The 24573-nt window shown below is 36.7% G+C and overlaps 1 protein-coding gene across 1 annotated transcript in view; it reads right to left on the bottom strand.

Moving 5' to 3' along the window:
• Window positions 1-23123, bottom strand: part of brinp3a.2 (bone morphogenetic protein/retinoic acid inducible neural-specific 3a, tandem duplicate 2) — a 57680-nt gene extending 34557 nt beyond the window's left edge. Inside the window, exons 1-2 of the mRNA XM_058402206.1 lie at window positions 22536-23123; window positions 2076-2331 (exon numbers count right to left, since the gene is read on the bottom strand). Coding sequence (XP_058258189.1) covers window positions 2076-2272 — 197 coding nt within the window. The 5' untranslated portion in view covers window positions 2273-2331; window positions 22536-23123. The remainder of the gene's footprint in view (window positions 1-2075; window positions 2332-22535) is intronic.
• Between the last annotated feature and the right edge of the window lie 1450 nt (window positions 23124-24573).

Below are 24573 nucleotides of genomic sequence, written 5' to 3'. Positions count from 1 at the left end.
GTTTTTTTTTAAATACAAAAGCACACTTGGTCACAAAAAATCATAATGGGGGTGGTGGTGGCTCAAAATGTGACTGGTGGTCTAGCTATCACAATCTGGCCCTTGCCAAAGTCACTTAGATCCTTACACTTGCACATTTTTCCAGCTCTCAACACACCAACTTCAAGAACTGTTCACTCGCTGCCTGATATATCCCACCCCTTCAACGTTATGGCTGATTATTGTGAAAATAGAGACCTTAACTACACTTACTATTTGGGGGATTAAATCAAATTAAATGTTATTTGTCACATACACAGTGTGACATGGAGTGAAAAACCTTTTACAAATATTCATGTTAGAAAAATAGAGTCAAAATAAAAATAGTCAAAAAATGAAATTTAAAAGAAAAACTTGAGCTGTGTGGTTGAGATTCATACACAAGAGAAACATAAACATTATTGAGATTAGTTCATCAGTGCTATGTCAGAATGCTAAAAAAAAAAAAAAAAAATAATAATAATAATAATAATAATAATAATAATAATAATAATAATAATAATAATAATAAATAAATAAATAAATAAAATGGCAGTGATAAAATGAGCAGATAAGCAGTGTAATTCTAGCAGGTTTGCTTGTCTATCAACCCAGATGTTTGTGTCACATGGTCATATGATCACACCCCATTCCCAAAATGACTGGAGTACAGAAGAGACTCTGATACTTTTACTTTATGGTGAACCAAATTTCCAGCAATAATTTAATACAATAATACAATAAAACAATAATCACCAAATATATGAGAAACATCCATTTTCATTTCACGATACTGGAAGTGTTCACTATCTGCAGTAGGGTCATATACATATATATATGCCACAACCGCCCCTCTAGATATATATATAGAGGGGCGGTTGTGGCTCAAGTGGTTAAGGCTCTGGGTTGTTGACCGGAAGATCAGGGGTTCAAGTCCAGGGGCGCTGTATCATGGCTGACCCTGCACTCTGACCCCAACCTCTAAGGCTGGGATATGTGAAGAAGGAACTATGCTGTTATGTATATGTGACAAAAAAGGCTATTCCAATATAAAAAAAAAATATCCATAACATCTAAAAATATCATATGAGAGCTGAGTTAATGGATAATTCAACCTGTCTCAGAGGATGAAATGTAAAAAAAAAAAAAAAAAAGCCAATATGAGCAGAAATAAACAGTACATTCTGTAAAACAGGAAATTATCTCAAGACCACAAGTAAATTCAATCCATTTCAAATAGGGGTATATTTCAGGTCAAGAAATTTCAGTTTTGTTACACATTGGAGAGAAGGAACAAATAATTATCTTTAGAGAGACAACCATAGTTATGAACATTGGCACTGTGTTATATTAGACACATGACTGACTTCTTAATTTCTTAAATCAAAAGGTGTTCAATTTTCTGTAACACAAGCTCCGATATTAGATCAAATGATATGTCTCTATCAATGAGAGTGAATATATTTTATAAATTACACTGAATGTTTTTGCATGCCCTAAATAAGAATAAATTTCTCGGACCAAACAGAACTGAGTGCATTAATCAGCAGTTAACCTCCTAGTGTTAGCATGAACAGTGATCAGTCAGTGACAATGAGGAACCTTTGTTTAAATGCCACAAGTGACTTTTACCTCTATCTATTATAGTATCCTTTACTGGTATGGTGGATGATCTATATGTCAGAATCTTAGCCTAATATAAAAAAGACATAAATAAAATAAGAAAATATGTTATTAATCAAATAGAAGATGATGTGGTGAAGATTCTGGTAAGGAGAATTATTGGGGAAGTCTTCATGACAGATCTGATCTTTTTTTAGAAACATGACAAGCTTTATTTTTGAAACAAACAGAGGCTGATGACGGGACAAGAGTTTCTAGCTGATATAACGTATGTGATAACAGGAACTTGGCTCATAGATATTAAATGCAGCAATAAGGGTTAAAATGTATTAGAAATTGTACTTGTAATAATCCAGTAATTGACACCAACCTGTCATGGATAATCCTACCTACAAAAAATAGCATTGACTTCACTTGATGTATCCTCTACTCACCTGTATATCTTGTAGCGAGTAGAAAAGCCTTGGCGGTTCCTCTCCACAAAGTCAGTGTACTCCTGAGAGTGATGGAAGGGGCCCTTGTCGGAGAGGAGCCAGTCTAGGGGTCCAGCAGGGCCTTCCTCAGTTAAACTGGCACATGAAGCCAGCCAGCAGTGAAGGCTGAGAGATAGCAACAACTCCCATAAAGCCATGAGAGAGGATTCACTGGCTCCAACGCTCAGCACTGGATATCAACATGGCCTCCCATCTCCTAGGAAGAAAGAACAGAATTAACACCTGCAATTATGTACACACACACACGCGCACACACACACACACATGGGCAATTAGCCAAAAGTTCTCCTGCATCCTTAAGGGAATGAAAATCACTTCAAGAGATCTTGCGATTATAGAGAGAAGAAAGACGAGTCTGCTAATTGTCTGAAAATGAGAAGAATAAGGATGCACTTCAGATGCTTTCAGTAAGCTCATAAGTGTTTGCTTCTTCCTTAGGGACAAATTGAGGACTGATTAACAACAAAAATATGAAGCAATGACAACCTCTCAGAGTTTACCTCTTGTGCTTCTAGGATTACATCATTACATCACATTCAAATTCTGTCTGCTAAAATGACAGTTTATATTAAATTATGAAAAATGAGCCTGTCCATGAAAAGTTATAATCCATAGCTTCAAATATTGATGCTATAAATCAGTGCAACACCACCATCCATGATATCCAGCCGGTATCTATTTTACTAATTATTTTGCTCTTGGCATTATGTCCTTATTTTTTCGCTGCTGTCAGTCTTTTTTCCTAAAGCCATGACTGAAGCAGATGTTGGAAAAAAAGATCTCATTACTGCATTATGACAACAGTCTAGGAGCTGATGTCTGGCATGTGACCAGATGTGTGCACGGCTCTCATAACTCTCACTGCTAGTGGTATATGAGAAGGTGAAAAATAAATGCGTTAGACTTTTTCAATATGCAAAAAGTAAAATTGCTGGAATGACAGTGAATGTAAGTGAAGAGAATGCACATAAAATAAAATAGAATCTATAGCAATAACAACAACAATCACAACGACAACAACACCAATGATAATAATAATAATAATAATAATTATAATTATTATTATTATTATCATCATTATTTATTTATTTATTTTTTTATTTATTTTTTTATTTATTTTTTTTATTTATTTTATTTCCTGCAATTAGCTGATGAGGTTAGCTGCTGAGGTTCCAGCACTTTGCATAGGATGTGTGCGGTATGTTTTCTGGGTTGCTGCTGCAGGTTTTTGATGAATCTGTCCTCGATAGTTCCAATAGCCCTGGCTATCACACTTTTGTTCTTGGCTCCCATTATCCTGCAGAGCACAATATCCAGATCTATTATATTATTCTTAATTATATTTGCTCAGCTTTTCGCCTTCTTTAAAAATGATGTTGTCATCATCTGGGATCGCTGCATCGATCAGCAGGCATTGCTTCTTCTTATTCTGGTGGTGGAATAGCAAATCAGGAAGGTGTCTGAACCGCCATGTCAATGGTGGTGCTCCAGATGAGGGTTTATTCCATTTTATACCAGCAACTTTGTTCTGGTTCATGTCCTCAGTATGAGCCATCTTTGCACAACCAAGATGTGATGGTTATCGCATATCCTGCCTTTGCTGTTGGCCTGCTGCTTGAAGATGTTCGTTGATGTTACCTGATGTTAATTGCCTGATCCTGAGCTGCTATAATAAGGCTTTCAGTCTTTCCTTTCAACCCAGAGCTGCTCAGCCATTCTACACTAGCACTTTTATCAGCAGGTATTCTGGTGAGGCTCTGGATGAACTGGCCATGCAGTGGATTTATTTTTAAGCATTTGAATCTTCTCAGCTTAAATATTGATCTTAATTCTTTGCTTCACTGAAGATCTAGGTCTACAGGTCTACATGCTGTGCTGGAGAGAGCTTGCTCTTGATTTTTATTTATTTTTTGCCACTGGTATAAGGGAGATCTTTAATTATCTAAGTATTTTATGACTAAAAATTAAAGACTTAGATAATCAAATAAATACTCAAAAACAACCTTGATAACTCTAACTCTTCTTGTTGTTTTGGCTGCTCCCAGTTCATGGTCATTACTGCAGATCATCTGGACCACATATTAGATTTTGGCACAGGTTTTACTCTGGATGCCCTTTCTGACGAAACCCTCACACCTTATATCCAGACTTGGGACCAGCCACTGAGAGTTAATCCCTCGGAGGCTGGGTTAGCTCCCTGCTTGGGAACTGAACCCAGGTTACAGCAAAGAAAGCACAGGATCCTGCAGACCACCAGGAGACTTAATTCAAATGCTTAATTAAGTTTTTTTTTTTTTTTTTCCAATCAAGTATGGTTCTCTCTCTCTCTCTCTTTACATATTGTATATAGAGATAGGAATGTCGTTATCTATAAGGCACCTAGACATTATAAGGCTCCTAGACATTAGCAGTAGATCCTTTACATCCTGTAAGTTAGGCTGTGAGACCTCCATGGATCTGAATTGTTTGTCCAGCACATTACCAGTTTTTGCAGTTTGGCAGGGTGCGTTATCCTGCTGAAAGAGGCCAGTGCTATTAGGGAATACTATGGCAGCTGGACTTGGTCTGCAACAATGTTTAGATAGGTGGTACTTGTAAAAGTAACATGGCTGACCAGTGTGTATATGTAGTATTTCCTTCTAAACTTCAGTAATGAGATGCAGATTAATACACACTGCATTCATTTAAATCATAATTTGCAACAAATCTTAACAGAAGGAATGTTCTTCACTGATGGACAGGTGTTCATTAAGTAGCACAAGATCTTAAATTTCACAGGAAAAAACCTGCATCTCTATCACCCAAAAGGCAGCAAATGTCTAAGAAACAGTAGGGGGATTTAATTTCATCTTTTCATATCTGACAGTGTTAAAAAACTACAGACGACACCAACCCAGTAGTGAAGCACCAACCCACGATAATGAAGAAGAAATAAAAAGAACAAATTCAACAAAATCTCTTTGAAGGTTTGGAATTTGATTTGATAAATAAATAAATAAATAAATAAATAAATAAATAAATAAATAAATAAAATTATTTTTTTTATTTTTTTTATTAGGATTGTTTATATTATTTTTATACTGTATTCTCTGTATTATATTTGGCATGTGTGTGATATTTGTGTCATCATTTTTGCTTTGCATTTTTCCTGCTTTTTTTTTCCAAGTCAAGTGCTTCAGTTACAAAGCATGACTTCTTAAATCCTAGCAGGCTTTAACAACAAAAAAAAAATACAAAAACACAATGGGCTTATCAGGATGCAGCTGAGGATTGAAGTGCAGGTACTCAGTGATCTTTATTATCGAGGCAAACAAGACAAGGATGTAATCAAAAAACAACAGGCAAGGGTCAGGCAATGAGCAAACAGCATAAACAAGAGCAGACAAAGCAAGATCAAAAACGTGAATATCAAAACGAGGTCAAACCAGAGAGACTATCAGTGAATTAAACAGCCTGGTATAAACTGGTACAAAGAAACACAGAGTGCATACTTGAAATGCTTCGGTGTGTGTGTGTGTGTGTGTGTGTTCACAGTGCTGTGAAGATGATTGAGTCCAGGTGTGTGTAATCAGTAATCTGGTGAGTGTGAAAGTGAACGTGAGAGAGTTTGGGTTCTATAGTTCTTAGCTGCCTTCTATAGTCTGTAGGCCCTGCTGAAATCTGGGATGTGTAGATGGATCCTGATTCCTGTATCCAAACATTCCATATCAGTATTTTAGGAATGAGAAAATGCCCAGTGTCATCTGTATTAAATCACATATTCTCTGGGACAATTTATTTCATATTTTTTTATTTAACTTACACTTATTAAGTCGCAGGTCATTTGAGCTATTGGGATTATTTGGTTTGATTCAGAGATTTCAGCCTGGTCTCAGCCAAGTCTCATGGGGCAGTAGTAGCTCAACAGTTAAGGCTCTGTGTTACTGATCAGAGGGTCAGGGGTTCAAGCCTTACTACTGCCAAGCTGCCACTGTTGGATCCTTAAGCAAGAACTTCAACCCTCTCTACTCTAGGGATGATTTTTTTTATGGCTGACCCTGTACTCTGACTCCAGTCTCCTAACAAGCTGGAATCTGTGGAAAACAAATTCTTTGCTGTAATGCATAAGTGACAAATAAAGACTTCTTCTATTTTTACTGAATAAATGAGAAAACACTATTTCAGCATTTCAGTATGCCTATTATTCATCGAAGGGTTTAGTTTAGCATTTTGTCTGGTGGAATAGAGAAGCATTCACTTATCTTTGGAAGATTCCTTATTATACGACTTCTAAGTATAGCAAAGTACTAGAAAATATTAGCAATGGAACAATAGGACAAAGTATGTGACTGGTTCGGTTTTTGCGTTAAAGCCGTTAGTCCTACATTTCTGTGCACACAATTTGGCTGTATATGTCTTGTATCACATGGTAATAATACTGTATTGTGTAAAACCTTTTACATTTATGGCATTTGGTACAAAAGTGCTTTAAAGTCGCTATATACATCAATAATGGTTTGCAAGGATGACAGATCCTATCAAAATGTCCAACAAAAAATTTGAGCTGTTCTGGAAATATCTGGACGTCAGTTGATTCCGGAAAAAAAAAGGCACAATGTAATGGCCAGATAAGCAGATGCAGACCAGGCTGACAGAAGGAACACTCTCCAATATGGGCTACAATGCTGCTCGTGTGATTACAGCACATTTTAAAAGCTGCCCTTTTTACAGCATGACATCTAATTCTTCAGCGTCGACATTTGTGCTCTTCCATGCATAATGATGAAGCACCTCCAGTGGAACCCAACAGCCACTCAGCTAGCATCCCAGAACGCAGTGCTCTTCAACATTCTGGCAAGCCATGGAAAGAGGGGCTTCAACTGAGACATACCTTTCATTCTCAATAGCCACTTGTTCTGACTTGCTGTTTCCCTGTTTTGTCTCTGTTTCTTGTCCCTCTGTGCTTTTTGGCAAATCACTGTTTATGTGTTGTGCCCAAGAGTTCAACACTGCTGTAGCATTTGAGGAATACTGTATTATTACTATTATTATTATTAGTAGTAGTAGTAGTAGTAGCAGTACGTCTTTATGAATTCATAAATTTATATGTTCTTTTTATTTGTTGAATGTCTTGCTAATTCTCTGGAGAATCTCTGATATACAGAACAGTCCTGTTTGAAGGAAGGATAGCAGGAAAGAAGGAAGGAAGGAAGGAAGGAAGGAAGGAAGGAAGGAAGGAAGGATGGATGGAAGGAAGGAAGGAAGGAAGATGCATGTGTTTATATAACCTGCATTAAGCTCTAGATTCACCTTTAAATCATTTCATACGAATAATCATGAGCATAGGACGTGAACACAGCCAGTTGACAGTAAGCATGATTCTAATTACTAGTGAAGAACCATCCTCTGTTTGCCTCTCCTTTATGTGATTGGTATCTTGATTTAATGAAAGGATGTCCAAATTAAAATCAGGGCTTTGTTGTTGGATGTTCCCTCAGGCCAGGAACAATTTTCCTTCCAGAAATTAAAGTGTATCGATTTCCAAAAGCACAGCGAAACACTTCAAATGCTGCAAAGCCTGATGAATACCCACTAGCAACCCCGGAATCTGTAGCTTACATTTTATTTCAACTTATATGAAATATTAATCCAGGATTGTACAGTAGAATGTGTTAAAGTGGATGAAGAGCGTCCTTAGTGAGCCAATCTTTCAGGGATTAACAAACATTTAAATGCTGCATGTCCTAAATACTCAAATTAATAAAACAGCCATTTGCTAAATAACTAACTAACCACCTAGCTAACTAATTCACTCAGCAATACACATACAGTGTCAGCTTCTTCTTAGCAGTGAATCATGCTGAATACATTTTACCCAGCCCTTGACTTGCCCCAGCTTTGTCACACAGAATACAGAATAAAAATGCATTGCCAGAGCAATTATATTCCCAGTTTCTGCTAAAAAAAAAATAAGTGAAGCATCCAAAATACAACAAGGTTCCACTACATCTCTGGTGTAAATATATCAAGAATGTAAGGGTACATAACAAGGTAAGTCACTGGATCAATTGAAATTAAAGTTTTATTAGTCATACACAATCATACACAGTACAGCATGCAGCCGAATGCTGCTTATGACTGTATTATTAAAAGTAGTGAAAAGGCAAATAAAATAAAATAAAATAAAATAAAATTGGAAAATGGAATTTGCTGTACAGAACAGAGGAAAAATGAATACAAAAATGATGAATATATATGATGGATGTAGTTTGACTTTATGAATAAAATGCATACTGTGTGTGTTCAATATTTGAACTATGCAGTATATTGCTAATTTTTTGTATATGTTATTTGTTAGCTTCTCTTGTGACACAGTTAGCATGAGCTAGTCATTTCATTTAACAGCTTTATATTTAAAAATGGTTTAGGAACATAATTTCGGGTGCATCTCAATCAGCTTCTAGTTCAGTAGCACTGATCAGGGAGTCGGCTATCTATAGAGGTGTATACTGTAAGTTTATATATTAACTTTAATTAACTTTAATTAACTTTATATATTAAATTAATTAAATTAATTATTATATATTATAAGTTAACTTTTAAGTATTTCATTTCAATTTCAATTTTATTTGTATAGCACTTTTAACAGTGGACAAGCTAAATATTAGGCAAAAAAGTACAAGATTAATATTAGACTTAGAATTAGAAATACTTAAATTTATTTGTATTTATCCCAAATTTGTCCCTAATTTTTTTTTTAATACATTTGTATATATAGATTGTTCCAGTTATTTTCCATTTATATTTATTTATTTTAATCTGAAGCAGTCAGATTAATATATACAGTATATTATATATAGTAATATATATATATATATATATGAATACATGAATACATGATATTCTGAGTAACAACTTGAAAACTTGAAACTGATTGAGACACAACCTCTATAATCATAACATATTGGTGTATATACTCCCATGTCAGACTTTACATTTGCTTCTCTGCATTCTCTGCATAGGAAGCATAGGAAATGTGATTAGGATGTTTGCATAAGTGAATGGGCAATTACTGAATCCACACGACAACAGTTATCCACCTTTGAAGCACTGATTATGATAACTTCACCATAAGCTGGCCCAAGCAGCTGCCAATGATTTAGCCATTTCATCCATTTACAAAGACTTAATGATTCCCAGCAACTATCCTAAGCTCATCATACTTAGACCTTTAAATATTAGTATTGTTGGCCAAAAAAGACAAGCCATCACTAACCATTTTGTGCTGCTAAAACCTGAAAGTGAAATGCATTTGGATTTCTTGTAATTCTATATATATAATAAAGAATAAAATATAAATGTTATAATTAATTTAACAAAACATTTAAATTGTTGGTAAATTACTGGGGTATAGGGAAAGAAACACTGAGCATGCTGTTATACTAAAATTACTTATCCTCTGTGCTGGTGAAAGTAACTCTTTTTCTATAACAGCACACATCAAATTGTTTTATTCCAGATATAAACATTTCACAGTTTTTTGCACAGGTACACTGCGCTGCATGTTTTGCATGCTTTCAGTTTAATGCCTATAAAATACGCTGCGCTGCGTCATGAAATGATTACAAAGTTCGATTCGATTTCTGGGGGAAAAAAACACCAGTTATTTCTAGTAATAGAAAGAAAACATTTCATAGAAATGGCTGTCCGATTGGCCAAAAGGCAATTTGTATTTAACAGAATGCCATTTTGTTTGGTGAGCATAATGACTAGATGTGTTCAGTAATTTGCACTGTAAGACATTTTACGTTAATGGCACTGACGTGGAAAAAAGGAAGGGAAAAAAGAGATGGAGAAGAAGGAGAAAGAGCATGAGAGTGTGTGTGTGTGTGTGTGTGTGTGAGAGAGAGAGAGAGAGAGAGAGAGAGAGAGAGAGGAATTACTAGGAATACAATATTGTAGGACAATTTGAACATGAAGTGAAAATGAAAAGGACAAGCACATTAGAGTATATATTTTTTTACTGATAAAATGGGTATACACAAATATATAGCATACCAACTCTTGCAAAAATAAAAAATGCCAAATCTTCAGCAGAGTTTGAAGGAATTCTATTGAACTGACCTGAACTGAAATGAACTTCTTTATTGTCATTGTGTGTTCACAGTGCTACAAAACAACAAAATGAAGTTAACAGCTCTTAATAAGACACCTAATATTAAAAACGATGACAAATGATTATGACGTGCTGGTAATAGCAAGTTAAGCATGCATAAATAACACCTTCAAAATGGCACATGTATAATAACAATCATAATAATAATAATATATTATGAATTTAGGCCTATCCCTATTGTATAAGTATTGAAATGGGTCAGAGCCTTATGGGACTGTTCCTATTTCTCTTTACAAAATATGCTTCATTCTGTCCACAAAGAATAAGCCTGTTGCGTTATAAATAATTAAGGAACTCTATCTGGGTGAATATAAAAATAATTGTAAATTTTACAAGCCTCTGTGGTAAAATGGAATATTTTTTATGTATTATATTATCCGCTTAAACTCGATACATTTGCTCTTATAATTGCACTGCTTTTCTATTAGTTTCATTCTATTTTCAGAGCAATCCATAGTAATTACAAAAAAACTGGCTTTATGTTATTCTGAATAGTGAATACAGTGGATAGTTTTGATACTTTAACTCATGCCATGGCTTTCCTTTTTAACTCAAGCTAAAGAAATGGAAAGCTGCTGGACCAGACAACATTCCTGGCAGAGTGCTCAGGGAGTGTGCAGAACAGCTAGCGGATGTCTTCAGCAACATCTTCAACATCTCCCTGAGCAGCTTCGTCGTCCCAACATGCCTAAAGTCCACCACCATCATCCCTGTGCCGAAGAAGTCTCCAGTTTCCTGTCTCAATGACTACTGTCCTGTTGCACTCACACCCATCATCATGAAGTGCTTCGAGAGGCTCGTCATGAGGCACATCAAGAACCTGCTGCCACCTTCACTAGACCCTATGCAGTTTGCGTATCGTCCAAATCACTCCACGGACGATGCCATCAGCACAACCCTCCAGCACAACCCTCTATCATACACACACACACACAACAGTGAACTATTCCCAACAGAGAACTGAACTGAGCTGGACACAGACGGACACACACTAAATTGATCTTGTTTACATGCACACGTCACTTTAAATATCTCTATCTGTTATAACAAAAATATTCTGCTGCTATATTCACTGTCCCTAAACCTGTTTCTATCCTTCTTTGCACTCACTGTATAACACTGTCCTTTTGAACATAGTCTGCGTTATGTGTCTTGTTTGTCTGCACTGTCTTGTCTTGTCATCCTGTGCACTTATGCTGTATGTTTAGTTTTTAAGTTATGCACCTTGTAGTAATAGTTTAGCTCTATGTTTGTCCACGTCACCTGTACTTTGTTTTTGTTCTGTGTAGCACCTCTGGTCCAGGAGGAACGTTGTTTCATTTCACTGTGTACTGCATAAGCTATACTGTATATGGTTGAAGTGACAATAAAGCTTCTCTGACTTTGACTTGAAGCTGTCTGTCATATTAAAAAAGGACAATTTAAATCTTATGTGAAATTATCTTATGCATTATAAGTGTTAACCATGGCAAAATCAGAATGCTGCACAGAAAGTCTTACACACACGTAAAGACAGAAGACAATGCAGCTGAATTCAGAATTTCTAGTTTTGCTGTTCGTTTTGTGTTTCAAGTTTTTAATGCTCTACTGGGTCTGTGCTGTTGGTTCCCTTTAAATATTAAACACGGTAAACAGAAAAGCTGTCGATTTTTTGCTCAAATAAAATCTGGTCATCTGGCCCTCTGTGAAGTTTTTACTTCTGGTCCTTTCTTGTACTTTGTTTGGACAATGTGTGCTTATTCTATCTACTTCCAACCCCCAAAGACACGTTAAGGAAATAAGCACACCTAATAAACTGAAGTACACACTGTCCACTTCAGTTTATTAGGAACACCTGTACACTTGCTTATTTCTGATTATCTGGTTATCCAACCAGGTAATCATGTTTCAGCAGCACAATGCATACAATCATGCAAAAACATGTCAAGAGTTTGAGTTACTGTTCATCTGAATGATAAAAATATGGTCTTTGCGACTTGGCATGTTTGTTGGTGCCATGTGCTGGTTTGAGTGTTTAAGAAAACGGTTGATCTCCTGGGATTTTCACACATACTGTAAGTCTCTAGTTTTTAGCATTTACACAAAATGGTGTGAAATTAAATGAGTGTCTGTCCCTGATGATAGGAGATGTCAGAGTAACTGTCATCATAGATAAGGCCTAATAACTTATTTAAGCATTCTCTGCAAACATGGTGAGCAGAAAAGCATCTCAACAAGCACTCTCCGTGAGGTGGAGAGACTACAAGAGCAAAAGAATGCATCAGGTTTCACTCCGGTCAGCCAAGAACAGGAATCTGAGGCTATCATGGGCACACACTCAACAAAACTGGACAGTTGAAGTCTGTGAAAAAGTTTTGATGTGTTTGTGCATTCTGAGGCACTTTTCTGCTCACCAAACCTGTAAAGAGTGCTAATATAGTTACTGTAGACTTCCTGTCAGTTCAGACAAGTCTTCACTCCAGATGTTTCATTCTGCACATTCTCCACACACCAAATGTTTTTGTTTTGTGCACCATTCTTTGCAAAATCTAAAAACTTGTGCGTGAAATTCCCAGGAGATCAGCAGTCTCTCCCAAACCAACAACCATTTCAAAATGCTATTTCATTCTGATGTTCTGTATCTGTGTAATTTTCTGATTTCCTATCAGAAACAAGCAATTGTTCCTATTAAAGTGGACAGTGAGTGTATGAGTAAATAATTCAGCTCATTTGCATTTATTACACTCATGACTCTATTCCCAATCACACATGCCTTCTCAATCACAGCTGAAAGTGTTATGGATGTGGGATTAAATAATTTAACACTAATACACACAAAAACTAGGGTGTGTTTCATGTCTCTGTTTAATTGCCTGACATGAGGCTGCATGAATCTACAGTCTGGGTTAGAAAGTAATCAGCCCCAGGTTCGCTTATACTGTACATACCATACTATTGGTTGAGCCGTTGCACTTCTCCGTAAAAGTGGAAAGTAATCTGCCTTAAGACATTTTTACCAGCAAAAAAATCTGATGTAGATGCCAAAAATGAAAACTTACATTGATGTTTTTCTGCATATGGAAACTTATCCCTGTTTGCACATTTATACCAGATGCCCCTTACCATAAACAATTTTTATGCAACATTTTAAGACTGTATACTGTATATATACATAACAGAAAAAAGATGGTGTTCTCTTGAGCTCTTCTTTCTTTGACTCAGAAATCACTTCTGGCCCATCGACACCAGCCATCAGCAGCTACCCACACAGGTTAGCTCGACTCTGCACAGGAGATTCATGCCAGTGCCAAATAAACGACACTGAACTTTTATTTTCCCTTTCGTTCTTTCTAAATGGCCTTAAAGAAGCTTGAGAGTTCTCGAAGGTGTTTAATTGAATGATATTTAGAGGATAAAACAAGAACACAAGTGTGTGGGCTGCTTTTGACTCTGACCGTCTGTTCCAGTATCTCATATAAAAAAAAAAATATTTATATATTTTATACATACATATATATATATAATAAAAAAAGAAGATGCTTTGCCACCGAGTTGATAATAAAAAAAAAGAAGATGCTTTGCCACCGAGTTGATGGACTCAGTTATACAAGTACAGTAACCCAACCTTTTTCTTCATCATTATTGTCTGGGTAGAGGGGTATGTGGTGAACTTTGCACAATAAAATTCAGTTCAGGACTAAAAAGTCTTAATTGAGACAAAAAGGGGATAAACACACACCTAAAGATGTGCTTAAACACGGATGAATTGGATCAAAGTGGATCAAACGAAAGGCAATAAAACAAAGTAAATGAAACATAGATATTACATGGCCATCGTATTGGTCAATAAATATTGCATCAGATATGCTGTCTAATCTGGCTGCCGCTTTGAGAAAGGGGGAACAGATAGCTTGTGAGATAAATAAATAAAAAAATAAAATAAATAAATACACATGAGACCCCAGATGAAAAGCTTGCCGAAGTGTACAATAAATGCAAGCGTTCTTAACAATCATTAATAATGAATTTGGGGGGAAAATATCCCTTGAGTGTCTAGTGGGCCTTATACTTTACAGGATTTATTCATAATTTTAAATTAAAAATGAAAATAAACACTTAACTGGATTTTGAAGTGATATTCAGTACTCTCTCTCTCTCTCTCTCTCTCTTTTGCAAGACAGTGCCTTATAGGATCATCTGGGCAATGAATTGCATCATCTGAGGTGTGTTATAAATTTCTCTTTATGGCTTCTGGTATAAAAATGATGTATATTCACATGAATTTAATCAATTACCCATTCTTATTAAATGTAAGAGTTCACTGAAATAAAAAATGTTTGTAACATGACAAAGTCCTGATTGTTCCTCCAATAAAACAAACCGTTTAGCTGGTGGTTGTGGTGATAATGAAAAAGAGATGGTTTTAATTATTGCACTTTTGCTCGTAAAGTTCTTCATTTTGCATTTTTATTTAGCTGCATATCATTGTGTGTCTTGCAGCAGCACAAGAGAAAAGCACCTATAAAACTTGGCGAAAGTGCATATAGGTATCTCTTAAAAATACATGACCAAGAAGACCTGGTGCAAATGGTGCAAGACGCCTACAGTGCCCTTGAGTGCAATGATTATTATGGTTCATTTGTGGCACTTAAACCATACAGGTTTTAAAGCCTGGAGTGCGAATGTGAAGCTAAGATTTCAGAACTTAAACATTATGCCCCAAATTGTGTTAGAAATTCAGTTCAGTTCAATTTCATTTGTATGGCGGTTTTAAAATGGATATTGTCACAAAGCAGCTTTACATAAAAAATAAATGTTAAATTTATTCCTAATGAGAAAGCCAGAGGTGATGTTAGCAAGAACAAAACTCCCTGAGATCACATTAGGAAGACATTTTAAGAAGAACCAGACTCAAAAGGGATATGTGATAAGAAATAATCTATCTTGTTAAAGTTATCAGCTGTTCATTGATGGAGACTTGAGACTGTTAAAGAAAGGACATTATTTACTGTCCAGTGTCACCTAAATGAGGATGGGTTCCCTTCTGAGCTTGGTTCTTCTCAAGATTTCTTCCTCATATCAACTCAGTGAGTTTTTCCTCACCACCATCACCTCAGGCTTGCTCATTAGGGAAAAATGTTTGCGATAAATAGTAACTTAACCTTAAACTTTATAATGTTTTTCTATGTTTCTAAACATTCTGTAAAGGTGCATTGAAAGTGAGAGCTAAAATGTTTTGTGGCAATACCAGCCCAAAGCATTCTCCATGGTTTCTACTGTAAGTGTATCTAGAGCAATCCTATGTATCTGCAAGCTACCCATGTGAAGCCATCCTTATCAGCATCAAGTGGCCTCTGAGTTCTCCTCTGAGAACTCCAACCAGAAGTACGGCAACAGGATGGAGTACTCTTTACAAATATATATATATACTAGAGACTGCATAGGCTAGTTGAGTAATACCTTCATTACCTGCTGCTGTAAGGATGTCGATTATCATACAGTATACAGGAAATGCAATCAAACATTAAAAAAGCATCTTAAATAACTTTGTATATATCTAATTATAATTTCATAATCAATTTATTTCATATCACATGGATGTGTGAGCAGGGCTGTTCTGTTTATCTCACCTCTCCCTGAAGGAATTCTAACTAATCCTGCCTGCTCCTGCAGTTATTGTTGTTGTCCTATAAAGCTACATAAATTGCAAATAAAATTCTTACACTCTGGTGTAGCCAATTCCGTCAAGACCAGCACTGCATGGACATTGCTATGTAATCCCACTCAGATAGATTAGAGTGCTTATGGTGTTACCAAGGCTGGAGTTGAACATGGCTTTTCAAGCCCTGGGTCATTATTAGTTTGGAGTAACCTGTGGAAGGACACGTTCTTCCATACTTCCATAAATCAATAAATTCAGCTGATCCACGTACATCATCCACACCAGTGGAAGTCTATAGCTGTTAATAGAAGAGCAGTTTGACGTGTTATTTGCTGTTCATCAGCATTTACCTATTATGCCCTGAATCCTTTTTGCTTTAATTACGCAAAACATGATCAGTTGATTACTTTTGAAAATTACTACTCAAGTACTATAAATAAAGTAGTCACACAAACTTTGGTCATACATACTCCAGCCCAGTAATGCTATCTTCTTACTCTGATTTTTTAAAGCCTGTCTTTGAAACAGTCAACAGTCAATTCTTAAGCTTAGAGGAAGTGTGGGATTTGTTATTAAGTATTTCAAAAACGGCTGATGAGGCTGATCTTTTGGGTTGGGTATCCCCAAAAACATCATACTTGCATGAAGCTCATTAGTAAATAACAGAAGAGGCATTACGTTGGACATGCTCTGTCCTAGATAAGAATTCTTTGAGAAACAGCCCTGAGCACTATACTTATGGATGGAGTTCATAATGTACATCATGCTACAATAACATTGCATAAAAATAATAAATTGAAAGTGATTTTCTAAAGGAAAACAAAAATCTACATGCTCATTTGAACAAATGTGAGCAAACCAACATTCAGAACCATCATCTTTCTAAAAAATAAAGAAATTAACGGTTAGTTAATTATCAAGGAATGTGACTACCTTTATATAAAATGAGAAAGAAAGAAAGAAAGAAAGAAAGAAAGAAAGAAAGAAAGAAAGGACATCAGATAAGACCACAGAGAAGCAACAGTTACTCATCAATCTGGGAAAGGTTATAAGGTCACCTCCAAACAATATAAACTTCATCATTCTACACTCAAAAGGTTGCCAATCTTCCCAGCAGAGTATGTCCCAGTATATTCAGGACAATGATCCACCAGCTAATCAATGTCTGAATGGCTAAAAAAGCAACAAATCAAGAATGGTATGCATGGTATGCTAAAGTCAAGGTCTAGATCTCAACCCAGATGAGATGCTCTGGAGGGAGATCTTAAAAGAGCTGTGCATAAACAAACGTCCTGAAACATCAATGACCTGAAGCAATGTTGTAAAGAAGAGCAGGCCAGACTTAATCCAAAACAATGTAAAAGACTGCTAAAAACCTACAGAAATCATTTACTTCATGTTATTCTTGCCAAAAATGGTCAGTTTTATTGAATGATATGTTGTATTTCTTTATCCCACATCTGCTTTCTGAATGTTGTCTTACTTTTTGGGAAAAAGATCAGATTTTTTTTTTCTTTTTGGGGTCACTAAAAATTTTATTGTTTATAGAAGTATTATTTAAGCCTTGGGCAAGTAGAAGAGAGACGTCAAAGCCTTGCTCTCTTCTGGTACTCAATTACTTCTCATATAAACAAGGTGACTGCTTGTCTCTCTAACTCCACAATAACTGCATTCCTCCAGCAATTGAGACAATAGCATTTAAAAGCTTGTTGGCATGAAATATTTCAAACACATTAACTCAATTGTGCCATTAAATCCTAGCCAGCCATTTAGGGTTGTTTTTGATTATTTTTCAGTGACATGGAAGTCCTCTGAATCACCCCGAAGCTTTTTACAGGTTTAACAACTGCTTTTAGAGCTACAATGCATTGTGAATTTGTCACAAAAAAAAATCCTTTTACTCCTTAAGAAGGATTTTTTTTCCCCAAATCAGCCAGTTGCTTTTAGTCTTTTTTACTCATGAAGGCTGTTCTTTAATTTAAGATTGATATTATAAAAAATATTAGATAGATCACCTCCAGATCACTCCAGGGTTACTTTTATCCTGAATTTTATTACTTTATTAAGTCTTGCTGCTCCTTTCAGCCTAATAGGGCTGACAGTACCAGGAAGAATACATGTTGGGCATTTCTCTCTATGGTTTTTACATTAAAATAATAAAATTAACTGTAGCAAACATTATTAGCTTTGTCAAACAAACCATTATATAACTGAGTTAGATCACATTATTTACAGAATTCACTATAAATTTATGATATAATATATCTATTAAGATATGATATATCTTTTTAGATGTCCTCCTAGCCCTGGAGGATTTCTGTTTTCTGGTTGTCCCATTTATCTGCACATCTGCCCCAGGTACCTTCTTAACACAATTTATCTAAAATCTAGTGGTCAAATGTTTGTAAGCTTGGTCATTGTGACCAGCCGTGAACTGATTAAATACTGGAATTGAACCAAACAAGTTTTTTCCAGTAGCAGTTAAAATTATATTTTCTATGGATTTCATGCATACAAATTAGTAACAAGAAGGATTAGACTTATTGGTGGAAGAGGTATTCCAAATGACACCACTGGCAATGAGTTCTACTAGCTGACATATTCAAATCTGGATTTAAAATAAGCACTGATCAACCATAACATTAAAACCATAACACTGCCAAAACACCTCTAAACCATTAGGTCTCGACCAAACCTCTGAAGGTGTGCTGGTACCAAGACATTTAAAACCCATCCTTGAAGTCCTCTAAGATGCTAGGTGGGGTCTGCATGGATCTGACTTGTTTGTCCAGCACATCCCACATATACTTGATCAGATTGAGATCTGGGGGCCAAGTCAGGATGGACCCAAAATTTCCTAGAGAATCTAACTACATCTGCTGACTTGCTGACTGTCATTTTTCCTGCTTCCAACACATCAACTTTGAGAACTGACTGTTCACATGCTGCCTAATACATCCAAATTTATGAAAAGTATCATAACCAACGTTATTTATTTCACCTGTCAATGGTTTAATTGTTATGGCCGATATGTATATAATGCATAAAAAGTGTTAACTATTAATTCCATTTTTTCATACTTTCATGCTCATTATTTCTACCGTAAACTCATAAAAGCCTGCAGTCTAAGGGCATTCTTCATTACAGTTCCAGGAAGTCATTGTTTTAAGGCTCTAATCAGCAAGCCAATCTTCCTAAGCCCTTCTTTGGTCTCATATGTCTCGCATAAAGCCCAAAGTCAGGACAAATTCAGTGATCTGCCAGTTTTGCTCATTATCATAAAATAATGGGCTATGGCTGCTCAGCACAAAGCCTCTCTTCTGCTCAGGCCTGACTGCCTGCTTCATGTTCAGCCAATCACTCGCTCACCCTGGGATTTGTGATCTCTTACAATAGCCGCAGTGGAGCCTTCACGCACGAGTCATTCATTAATCTGAGGGCTTGTTAGAGAGACACTTTACCTGTAGATAACCATTTGAAGAAAAGGGCTTCAGCAAGGCTCGGTGTGACACATTCACTTGGCTAAGAAGGGCATTTGTCCAGCTCTCATGGCTTCTGATCTCTTCCTGCAACCATTTGAATGGGCTAAATGAGCCCTTGAGGAAAAGTGGGCCATGTTAGCTACCATTTGTGTTTATCCTGTATGCTGCAAAAGTCTTTTCTACCTCTTAAAACCTAAAAAAAAGGGATAGCAGTGATCCTGTTGAGACTATTATCTCTGCTGAGCACAGACACAGTTATATGTGCCCACAGTAAAGAATATGAATTATCCAGACTCTTACTGCAGTTGTGCTGGTGGCTTTTCTGCATAGAGAACTATGAACAATGAAATATATATCTCGCAGACAGAACATGCAAAATACAATAGGGGAGAGCCGGCACAATTGCACAATTACCGTTCCCACACATGTTTTCTGTAAATGCATGCATGCACCTGTGACTTCATTACTGTATTGTGTTCAGCGGGAATTTGGGTGCACTTTGGAGACATTTGTGATATCTTCCCTTACAGGCTACTTCAGTTTGCAGGATGGTGAGAAAGCATGGGTGTAACAGTTGGGTTGCAATTTGGTAGTCTGATTTTTCCATGACTGGTAACATAAAAAATGAAATAAAACAAAATAATGAAACAAACAAAAATATTATAACGCCTTTATTATCTCTACATTGTCAATTGAATCGAATACATATTTATGAGGCCGGTAATTAGAGGGTGCATGTCTTTTCTATCTCAGCGCTGCCACATTTAGCACACTACAGTATCTGTTATGTATTGCCTTTCAGTTGTTTATCACAGCATCTAACAGGCAATTGTTCTGTGTGAACTTCTACATATATGAATTATAGACTTCCAATATTTTTAAATGTATACCGTGTCAAGTAATTAATGTACTATATTGTGCTTTAACTTCAGATTTTTATGTAATTGCATGTCTTCGGCATTTCGGTGATTTCTGAGTGTTACACCTGATCTTAGGCATGTGATGTTACAACTGTGTTGATTTGTCAGGAGTACAGGAACACCTGGTTTCTTAAAAAACGTACAGCAGTCTGATATGGATAAGCTTGCACTTAATAAAAGGAACAACTGTGAATGCATGATAATAGATAGGAAGTATATAGGCTAAATAATTGTTGCGTGCTTAAAATAAAATAAAAAATAAAAGCTTACAATTGTGCCGGCTCGCCCCTGAGTCTCTTGGTCAAGTCTCTGCCAAGATCTAATAAAACTGTTCTGTCCAAGTGCGCTCTGATTGATTTTCTTGCTAATGTTATTGATGCATTGCATTCACCTAATATTCAACACAGGCCAAAACCAGTTGTTTAATGGCATCTTTTATTGCTTTTAACAAAATCTCCGGAAAGAAAATAAAAGGTGAGCATTCCCAGTACAACCTAAGCCGTGAATTGTGCAGGCTTTTAGACTGAATCTTTAGAAAGTTGAAGAGTGAGCCTACTGTGTGTAATAAACAGGCACATAACAGCACTCAGCTAAAATCCTCACCGGGCATTGGCTGCTACGCTCTTTCCAATGGCTATAGAAAAATCACACACAGTTTGCTGCAATGCATTTGCTCCATCTGTGACAACCCAAGTTGATGTACTGCACAATATCTTGCCAAATCCCTACATTACACACCCTTCTACAGAGCTGCCAATAAATACACAGCATGTGATTTATGATTCAACTGCTCATTCCTTCTTGATGAAAATAATATATTGTTATCTTTTACTGTCAGCAGGAATTCTTATCCAATTTACGTATTTGCATTCAAGCATCTAGATCATTTATATATTACACACTATTATTGTGTTTCATATGGTTGTCTCTGTGCAGTGCCTATAAAGCTTTATTTTATTCTAGGCTGACTTGAGCATTTATTCATACGAGTTTCCTAGGTTATCAAAATGTCTGTTTATCTGTCCCCCTATTCAGTGAGACTTAAAAGAGTATATTTAAATAAATCAGTCACTGGACATATGCTGTTTGGAAAGTTTGAAGCTTGTACTTCATGCATCACTAACACTTGACACAAGTCAGCTCTTCCCTGTTGGGTATTTGGACGTCTGGAGGAATATCAACAAAGTCTGTGTTTGCGTGTGTGTGTGTGTGTGTGTGTGTGTGTGAGAGAGAGAGAGAGAGAGAGAGAGAGAGAGTGCGTGTGTGTGTGTGAGAGAGAAAGAGAGAGAGAGAGAGAGAGAGAGAGAGAGAGAGAGAGAGCAAGAGTCAGGGAAAGAGAAAATGGAACGCATAATAAGTAATAGAGGAGAAAAACAGAGAGAGAGAGAGAGAGAGAGAGAGAGAGAGAGAGAGAGAGAAACACAGTAGGTAACACTGACCTCCTGTTCTCAGCTTCTACCCCACTGTTAATGCTAATATACCTGTTGTTGTTGTTAATATTAATATTATTATTATAGTATTATCATTAGCAGTTTTGTTGGCACTCTTGTTTGTAGTTATTCCTAAAAATATTGCTAGTTTTATTGTTAATGCTCTCATTATTTCCTAATAATTTGACAGTATTATAATCTATACAGTCATGCCAATAAAACCACAGTGCACTCAAGTGAATTGTGAAAGCAAGACTGGGAGAAAGGGTTAAAGAGTGAGAATAGAAGAGAATATACAGCACAGATCACATATCACATGGACATGAACATTCTTCAAGTGATTAGAGTTACTGCTCAGGAGCTCAGTTCGATGTGTAATAGTAATATTATCCTGTCTCTCCTGTTATTCATGCGCTATAGGCTCCACTGGAATTAAATAAAGGCATGCACGGGATCATTGCTAATGGTATCTGGATGTTTTAACTGATTCGTGGTAGACCAGTTTCACAGTAATATCAGTTGGGATCATGATTAGTTAACAGCTGGACCGGCTTCCCAGATGTTATACCAGACCAGCTTGAATTTCGAGCATAACCTAATTAAAAAAAATCACCATGTGGTTTCTGGTGATTTTTTAGGATACCTTTTCATATGAGCATCTTATACATTTTTATGAAAATGCAGCATTACGCAGCATAAAGTATTAAAGTCCATTTTGCTAATACATTTATATCCAGGCTAACAGGATAGAAAAGAAATTGCCTGAACTCACCCCGACAAAGAGCCCCATTCAAAGTTCATCTGAGCGCGTCCCATTCGTGCTCCAAATTTGCTCATCAGCCATTTCCAGTTTAACGAGATCCTTCATGCGTGTATTTGGATTTAGGAATAATGACACGCACAGTAATGAGTTCGCAACAGAGCCAAACCCGATTGCGCTTTTCAGTCCGCGCTCGCGCTCTCGCACGCTGGCCAACTTCGGTAAGGAACCGCATCCATGATGCTGCGCGTAGTGATCGCGACTTGGATGTGCCTGGTAGCCAACAACCTTTCATTAAACGAAAAAAGGGGTATCCTTTAAAAACGGTCAAAAAGAGACACGGTTCGCGCTAAAGAAAGCGATGGAGGTTTGTGCGTAAACGCTTGTGTATTAGATATTCCGTTAGAAAGTCAGCAAAAGCGCTTCTTTCCCCTGACCCTACTACTCCGGCATCGCGCGCGCGCGGGTGTGTGTGTGTATGTGTGTGTGTGTGTGTGTGAGAGAGAGAGAGAGAGAGAGAGAGAGAGAGAGAGGTGCATCTGAGCGGATAGTCGCCGGTAGACGCGGGTGCGAGGTCTTTCGTCGCCCCCTCTCACGCTTGGTCACATGTTTAAAGCACAAGTAGTTCTCTGTAACGGATTTCTGGCGAATGAAGACCGGCAAGACCGTTGACGAGGAAGGAATGATAAAGACTTTGAGAGCTAAAGCTCCTTTTTATTTGAGAACCGGCAATGCTGGGCTTCAAATGGCCACAAAATCCCACATAGTCGTATATACTGCTACATATGCGGATAACTTTATTTATTTATTTATTGATTGATTGATTGATTGATTTATCAATTAATTACTTAATTTATTTATTTATATAACAAAATATAAAAGTGATATATTTCATCCGAATATTTCAAACATTTCCACCTTACAGCTTCAGGTTCCCCTCTTGAGAGTTCTGTATGGCCTCTGGCTGGGTTTTCCCAGGGTTCTCCAGTTTCCTTCCCCCTTTCCAAAAACACGCCAGATCAATTGGTGGTGTTATATTTCCCCTAGGTGTGATGAGTGTGTGAATGTCTGTATGTTTGGTGTCCTACGATAGACGGATCCCTTGGATTCCCACCTCACACCCTGTGTTAACACAATAGGCTCTGGATCCACTGCTATACTGCCTAGGATAAAGTGTTTACCGAATACGAATGAATGAGGGAATGTGTGAGCAGATGAAAATGAATTATTCATGTCACAAAATCTCATTTGAAAATGTAAAAAAAAAGAAAAAAGATAATAATAATGACGAAATACGACACGTGCAATGCCCTTCAAAATACGTGCATATATCGACTGACTCGTCAACATCTTAGTATAAAAAGACTAATTAAGACAGCGAGATTTTATTTGCCAATTTCTGCAGAATTTTTGCCATTATATCAATGAACCCATGCAGTATTTGCTTGAGATAAACATAACCTGCAGATCTATATTTGCCTCATATCACAGCTGGCATTCAGAACTGTCCCTTGGTGTGTGTGGGTATGACACTTCTCCCTCTAGACCCTAGCCCCCATCTGTGCTTCAAGAGTGAGTCAGACTGCAGAGGCAGGTCGTACAAATCTTACTGATGCACAGGTCCATTTTTTTATAAAGAAGAATCATGTTTAAGAACAATACAGGAAATGTGCATCATTCACTGCTGCTATCATCCTACATGTACCTGATGCAATTTTAGACAGTGTAAGCCCTTTTCTGACTATATAAGTACCACTTGGCATTGTACTGAATGAACACTGCAGTCATACTTCAACCATGGGCACACATGCACGCCTCTGTATCTGGCTCTTTGTCTTTTCTTGATTTGCTGTAACACTGATCTGTGCTGTGCAAATGCCACAGTGACACATCTCTGTGTCTGAGCTGTCCATCGTGATGAAATCAATAACACACACCCATCCTGATTATATTACTATACATGACTCATTTCGGTTTAACTATCTGTCATGTTTTTTGTCATGTTTTCATATTCCAGATTGAATTAGCAGATTTATGAGATTTTGTTCTC

This window comes from Hemibagrus wyckioides, linkage group LG11 (assembly GCF_019097595.1).
Source record: "Hemibagrus wyckioides isolate EC202008001 linkage group LG11, SWU_Hwy_1.0, whole genome shotgun sequence".
NCBI classification, from domain to species: domain Eukaryota; kingdom Metazoa; phylum Chordata; class Actinopteri; order Siluriformes; family Bagridae; genus Hemibagrus; species Hemibagrus wyckioides.
The sequence above is the reverse complement of the archived record's forward strand: the minus strand, read 5'-3'. Positions and strand labels throughout refer to the sequence as shown.